Below are 7,275 nucleotides of genomic sequence, written 5' to 3'. Positions count from 1 at the left end.
TATCTGATCCAGACACTCAAAGATCTTTACAGTCTGTGCAACATTTATGCACTCTACTATATACAAAGGCTAATCAGAGCTGTAGATCATACACTGATGGGACACACATCAGAGGCAATGAGGCGTTCAGTGTCTTGCCCAGGGACACTTCAGCATGTGACTGCTGGTGGAATCGAACCCCCGACTCTCCCATTGGAGGACGACTGCTCTAACCACTCAGCCACAGCCGCCCCTTAACATTAACGAGCATGAAAAACATAAATGACATTAACAAGAGTTCACTGTCAAAGACAACATTACTAATCATGAAAGCATTTGCAAGTATCTTTAAAAACAACTTCTAAACGATTTTTAAAACTATAAACTGAGACAAGTGAGATCAGACCCAACGTTTTTGAAGCAGCTTCCAGTCAGATGGAGCAGCAGAGGCAAAGCCAGACCTGGTCTTTATAGAGTTGACCACAAACACTGAGAGGATCGGGTGGTATATGAGTATATAAAACATATAGTACATATATTATGTACATGTTATATGCCATGTTAAGGAAGAGGGTCCACCCCCAGAGGCAGCTGACACAGAGATGCACAACTTCTTTTCCAGTTGTGTTAAGAGGAGGAGATGGAGGAGGACAGTGGGGCCACCAGTTGGTCTACAATACATGAGTGACTCTTGTTGACAGGTTTCCAGTCTCTTCTCAGCTTCTGGCAGGAGAGGTCCAGTGGGCTAGCTCCAGTTGCCAAGAGGCTGCTAGCAGTCCCAGCAACGAGCACTCCTTCTGAGTGTAGTTTCAGTGTTGACTGACTGAGGAGAGGCGGTCCACCCTCAATCCACAAAATGTAGAGGAACTTTTGTTCCTACATAGCAACAGAGAAGGTTCCTGGACTGAATATGTCTCTGGTCAGTGTCCGGAGATGACTTCTGTTGTGACTTGGCACTGTTTAAATGAATTGAAATGAAAGATGAAAATTATACTTTGAAGCCAGTGCTAGTTGTAGTAGATGAGTTAAATCTGTAGGTGAACAACGCAGCAACGTCTTGTAAATGAGGGCAAACCAATGAGTTTCACCTTGAGTATGTAGAGAAGGTAATCCAACGAGAGTCGTCGATTAAAGCCGAGCATTTCTTAAAGAAATGCATTTCAATCGCTGCCTTAACGCCAAAGATTAGTCTAAGATCATCTTATGTTGATGAATTGTAGCAAATTTGACAAATCTTGAAATCAATGTGGACAGTCTCATGCAGTATCACCTGGGTATGTGTTGTAGATCACTCTCAGCTACTATCACAACAATTCTTAGCTCAGTATCTGTGGAATTCACCCAGTTTGATCCCTTTTAAGTGTTGGCAAATATTAGATATCTGGGGTGTCCATCTTGACTTGGACTGACTTCAAAAATGAAACAGCTGTAGAGGAACATCCAGTCGTTACTTCCTGAGTTTCATTAAATACGTATCAGTGGTTCATGAGTTATTTTTTCAACATTGCGCTCCCACATGAGACCTCACCGTCACGACAGAGTTCGTCTTGTGTCTCATTAATGGCAGTTCCTGCTGCCTCCCTGCTCACAAAACCGTCCCTACCCCCTTCCACAACCATTCATCACTCCCCATGCATGCAGCAGCCATGCACGTCTACGTCAGTGGCTGGCTGCTGTGCATGCGACTGGTGTGTGATGAGCTAAGTGGGAAGGGGCCGGGGTTGAGGAATGTAAAGGCTGGTAGTGTGGCTGCAAGGCTGAGCAGTCATAAAGAAGCAGTTCTGTTTGGGAACTGGGAGAAAGGTCATGTTTACGACGGAGGCAGAATTCATCACACTCTCTTTTGGAAGACTTTATCGGGCTTGCTCCTGATAGTCCTGTTTGCAAACACTTGGCTCCCTCAGTGCAGACAGCCCTGCTGCTGCAGGCTTTCTTTTGTTGTAAACCATCTATTTAAGGCAGCTTGGTGGAGTAAACAAACTCATTCTTGTGTAAAAGCCACTGCTACTGCCTTGAAACAAGAAATGCAGGATAGGACAAATTCTACAAGTTGATACATACGTTGCACTTCACTTTCCACTGGTGCCTTTGTGCTTGCTCAGGATGGGAGACTGCGACAAAATGAAGATTCAACGCGTCTGCTGCTTCCTAAACTGTTACTAATTGGTCTAAGAAAGTTCAGTCAGGTCCTCTGGATGTTTTCTTTTTGTTGAAACGTTGCATCTTTCATCCGAAATACTTCATCAGTCCGAGGAGCCACAACAAAAGTCTTGTAAACATCATCTTACATAGTGGACCAACCAGTTCAATGGTGCTCAGGTGGTTTCTGGAGTCCACCCTCTCTCCCGCCGACTCAAGGGCAGACTACAGGAACCACCTGAGCACCATCAAACTGTGTGATCCACTGCAACACTTAATTAATAAACCAAACGATGCCGGAACTCAAATAGTGATGGTGGGGTCTGGGGGTCTTCCCCCAGAAAATTTTTAATAAAGTAGATGCCATTTCCTACATTTTGGTGTATTTTAACAGGTCGTTAAACATCTATGTTTACCTACATAAGAAAACACTTCATTTATTAACTACTTTAGAGAGCAACAAGAAGTAGCCTGGCCAACAGCCCTCCTTGTGTGAATAGAGCACGCTCCACTTCTCTCAAGCAACCTAAGCCCACCCCCCCATGGGTGGAGATTTTTTTAAGGGTAGAAGTGGAAATGCTTACTTGAAGGGGCAGCTCATATGTGATATTAGGAAGCTCGTAAGTGGCTGTTATGTTAAAAATGAGTGTTTATGTCATTATTTTCAGTTTACTTCTCCAATATAAGTTTTTTTTTTCATTCAGTGCAGTCATATTTGTTCATAGCTTTTTTATCAGTAAGCCTGAGAGTTACTGGATCTAAGCAAACATTTACCGAAACACACCCTGATAAAATAAGTGTGTTCCCGGACCCTGTTCAGGCAGGATCCGGATCAAATTAAGCCCTGGTCCACTATGTGAAGGTGCTATTTATAAGACTGAGTTTGTTGTGGCTCCTCAGACTGATGAAGTCTTTCGGATGAAAGATGAAACGTTTCAACCAAAATAAACCGTTCAGAAGACCTGACTGAACTTTGCTGGGTTTTTCTAATCAAAATATTTTACTAACTAGCTTTTTATGTATATGACTGTTACTGTTCAGTGTCCACGTCTGTTGTGACTTGGAGCTATAGAAATAAACTAAATTGAACTGAATTCACTTTATTTTTGTTCTAACTCAGTAAATATTCAGTGAAGCTAAAACACATTTATAATGTGACTAACATGAACTGCAGTCCAAGTGAGGGGTGTGTGAGGCTGTAAGGGCACTCAGGTTTCCATTGGGGGGGGACAAAGTAAATAATGTTAGTCTTTAAAAGAAAAGTTTGAATGTTGCCATTGATTGTAGCTGCTTCGGCCCATAAACCGAATCCTATCTGATGCTTCGTTGCCAGGTCAAGGACAAACGCCCAGTAAGTTTACTGACTGTTGATTTCTCTCTGCTCCCCCAGAGGTGGCAGCAGACTGTCATGAGCTGTTTCTGCGAGGAGAGACCACCAGCGGGGTCTACACCATCCAACCAGAAGACTCAGGACCTTTCAACGTCTTCTGTGAGATAACAGCTGGTGAGCAGAGCGAGTCCTTCTACCATTTTAAGATCACAACAACTCCAACTCCAAAAAGTTGGGTTGTTGTGTAAAATGTAAATTAAAACAGCTCATATTCTATTCTTAGTGGAATATAGTAAACAACAAATGTTTACTGTGGGATTTGAATTTGATGGCATTCAAAAAGACAGGTCCATGGATAGACCAGTGTTTTGAGATTTTGGAGAAGAATGTTGTCTGGTGGAGAATTCTAGCTCGCTCTTCATTACAGGATTTTTTGACGATGCATTTCCAGGTGTGTAAGCTGCATTAGTGCGCCTAATGCACCCCCATAGCAACAGAGAGGCAGGCTTGTGAACTGTGTGCTAATATCAGGCAGGATGGTTTCTCTCATCATTTCACATTTGTCTGACCTCAGAACAGATTTCCTCTTTACCTCAGATCATTTTGAAGGAGTTCAAAGACAACGGCAGCGCTTCTGGATGGTCAAAGATGGCTTCTTCTTTGCCTGATAGAGCTTTAAGCAGCGTTTATGTGAGCTGTGTTTACAATGAACTGTAGAAGTGTTCCTGAGCCCATGCAGTGAGATCCAGAACAGAATCAGACCTGTTTTTGATGCAGTGGCCCCCAAGGGCCCGAAGATGACAACCAGCCAATATTAGTATTCTTTGCCTTTTGAGCTCAGAGATTTTTCTAGACTCTGGAAACCAGTGACGATACCATGAACTATAAATGATAGGATGTTTAGAGTCTTCTAAATTTTCCGTTGGTGAACTTGAATTTTTTTTTTTTTTTTTTTTTTTTTTTTACACTTTTTGGCTGTCTGATGAACCTCTGCCCATTTCCACTTCTCTCTAAAAATCTCTTTTTACACCTTTAACATAATTAGCTACAAAATCTTTTTCTAACTGTTTCTGATTCAAACCAGATTGACTTTGAGTCATCAGGTGCCCAGTCCCCAGAGTTTTGAAGATGTGTTGGTGCCATCAAATTCAAAATGATCTCATATTTAATGGAACAATGTCTTAGTTTAAACATTTTGTGTGTTTACTACGTTACGTTGTCAATAAAATATAAGTTTATGAGATTAGCAAATTGTTGCTTCTATTTAAATTACATTTTACACAACTGCTTAACATTTTTGGAACTGGGGTTTGTCAAGGTCAAGGTTTTTAATTACCATTCACATCACATGTGGTGCATGAGGTGGAACAAAATCGTGTACTCAAGGTCCCAGTTACATCCAAAAATAGCAAAAATATAAAGTGTAAAAAGAAACAGTAAATAAGGATCAAATATCCAAGATATACACTAAACACTAATAATAAAACAATGTGCCGAACAGCTGCACGGACATGAGTCTCTGTGAGTGGATGAGTACGAATGAATGAGCACAGCAGCATGAAATAATCAGCAGCATGAGATCAGCAGCATGTATAATCAGCAGCACATATCAACCATCAAAGTTGCATTGCAGTGATTTTCCACAATGATTATTCTGGTTAGAGTGGTTCTACACTTCATGCTCCTCAACCTCCTGCCTGAGGGGGGAGCGGGGCAAAAAGTGTGTGTGCTGGGTGAGTGGGTTTGTAGCTGCTGCAACATTTTAAAATCAATTTATCCATTTGTCTCTCTGTAGATGGAGGATGGACAGTGATCCAAAGGCGCCAAAACGGCTCAGTGGATTTTGACCAGCTGTGGGAGGCTTACGAGAACGGCTTTGGCAGCCTGAACGGTAAATGCTCTTTAGGCTTTTATCCACTCTTACTGCCTGGTACTAGCAGGTCAACCCAGGGCCAGATTAGCTGTCCTCGGACTCTATTTTCATTTCTATCGCACGTTTTTCTTTTATTCCAGGAGAATTCTGGTTGGGTTTGGAGCACATCCACAGTGTTGCTAAAGATGGTGGCTACATTCTCAACATCCAGCTCTCAGACTGGGAAGATGACACAGCATCCGTTCAACTTCCATTCCAACTGGGAGGAAGGGAAACAAACTATTCCCTCCAGATTCAGGAGTCCGACACGTTTGGCACACTTGAGAGTTCTTTGGGAGCTGATGCCGTCCTCGGTTTGGCTTTCACTACCCGTGATCGGGACAACGATTACAAAGTTAACATCAACTGTGCCAAACACCTCTCTGGTAAGTTCCCACAGGCTTCAAACACATTTTGACCAATACGCAGCATCCAAACCAGTATTTTCCTGTTTTTACAGGTGGTTGGTGGTTCAGTAGCTGTGGTCGCTCCAACTTAAATGGTAGATACTTCCAGAGCCCTCCTCCAAAGCAGCGCCATCAGAGAAAGCAAGGTATCTTCTGGAAGACCTGGAGGGGACGGTACTACCCACTTAAGTCCAGTGTAATGATGATTGCCCCCACTGCAATCAAAAAGTCATAAAAGTTCAAAAAGGCAGAAGAAAAAACATCAAAACCAACGAGAATGTTCTGAACTCTGCTTCTGTCTTGATGTGATCAGTGAGAATGGGATTTATACCAGAGCCCATCAACAGGAAGACAAAGACTCCAGTATGAATGGGTTTTCATTGTTCTGGTATGTAAAAAGACAAACTGATGTGGTATCTAAAACTACAAATTAATTAATTTGATCAGTGAAGTGTTTTCTTTCTGGTGTTCCAATGGGCAAGTCTCGACCTGTGTGCTGTGCTGTGAGCCGTAAAGCATTTCCCAACAGGCACACACTCCTCACCAGGTAGGCCCGTTGTGGACGTTCTGCACGGTTAGGTACAAAACAACTGCCAAGTTGTTCTGTTTCGTAATATATTCATACACGCAAAAGCTATCAGGCTTTACCAAATTCAAAGCTGTGGACAGAATGGTGACATAAAACAAAGATCATTGAAAATGTTTATGTGAACACTGTTGTCAAATTCAGATTTTACAAAGATATTGTGTTAAAATGAATATAAAAGACCGTCTAGCCTTTTTCCAACGACAAATTGCATTTCAGCAAGCAAATCTAAACTGAATGGACAGTCTGGTTATTTCTAAAGGGATGTTTAGTCAAATGATTATCAGTAAGTGGAACGTTATCAGACGTGACTTCAGTCATAGAGCGTAGTCTGGAGAAAAAAGTCAGAAGTTTTCCTCCAGGCTAGTTTAATGGTAGCCAGTGGTGTCATTTACATTTTTGTAGTGGGTATACTGCGGTAAAGTTAGTTTTACGTTGGACACCGCTGAAGCCACGTAGCACAAATGTCTAACGCCCAACGTAAACCTAAGTTTTCTGTGGTCAGTCCATATACTGTGCTTAGAAACCAAAGTACACTGGTTAGTACAATGTAACTGTCAATTTATTTTGATTTTTAAGCATATTGAATATTTCCAAATTTCTCTGATGCTTAAACTTTGTTCAACAGTTGGCTTTGTATTAAAAACATGTTATAGAATTTATAAAACAGTACCAAAGCAAAACATGGTCAAGTATTAAGTAGTAAGTACAGAAGTATTAATTATACAATAATTTGCTGGATAAGTGAATGTAATAAACAAGCGCTGCGTACAGACAGATAGATTGTTACAGAAGCTGCCATTTAACGTATCGATGACACATGCCTGATGATATGTCATGTATCATTGGGCACAATGAAGTGGGTATACTGGAGTTCTTAAGCATTTCTAGTGGGTATACTGGAGTTCTTAAGCATTTCTAG

General features: G+C 41.6%; 1 protein-coding gene across 1 annotated transcript in view; it reads left to right on the top strand.

Moving 5' to 3' along the window:
- Nucleotides 1–6,877, top strand: part of angptl4 (angiopoietin-like 4) — a 183,604-nt gene extending 176,727 nt beyond the window's left edge. Inside the window, exons 4-7 of the mRNA XM_037682090.1 lie at nucleotides 3,509–3,622; nucleotides 5,244–5,339; nucleotides 5,462–5,746; nucleotides 5,821–6,877. Of these exons, the coding sequence (XP_037538018.1) occupies nucleotides 3,509–3,622; nucleotides 5,244–5,339; nucleotides 5,462–5,746; nucleotides 5,821–6,002 (677 nt within the window). The 3' untranslated portion in view covers nucleotides 6,003–6,877. The remainder of the gene's footprint in view (nucleotides 1–3,508; nucleotides 3,623–5,243; nucleotides 5,340–5,461; nucleotides 5,747–5,820) is intronic.
- Nucleotides 6,878–7,275: the final 398 nt, after the last annotated feature.

Source organism: Nematolebias whitei, chromosome 9, assembly GCF_014905685.2.
Source record: "Nematolebias whitei isolate Nwh7 chromosome 9, NemWhi1, whole genome shotgun sequence".
NCBI lineage: Eukaryota > Metazoa > Chordata > Actinopteri > Cyprinodontiformes > Rivulidae > Nematolebias > Nematolebias whitei.
This window is presented reverse-complemented; position numbering and strand designations above follow the sequence as displayed.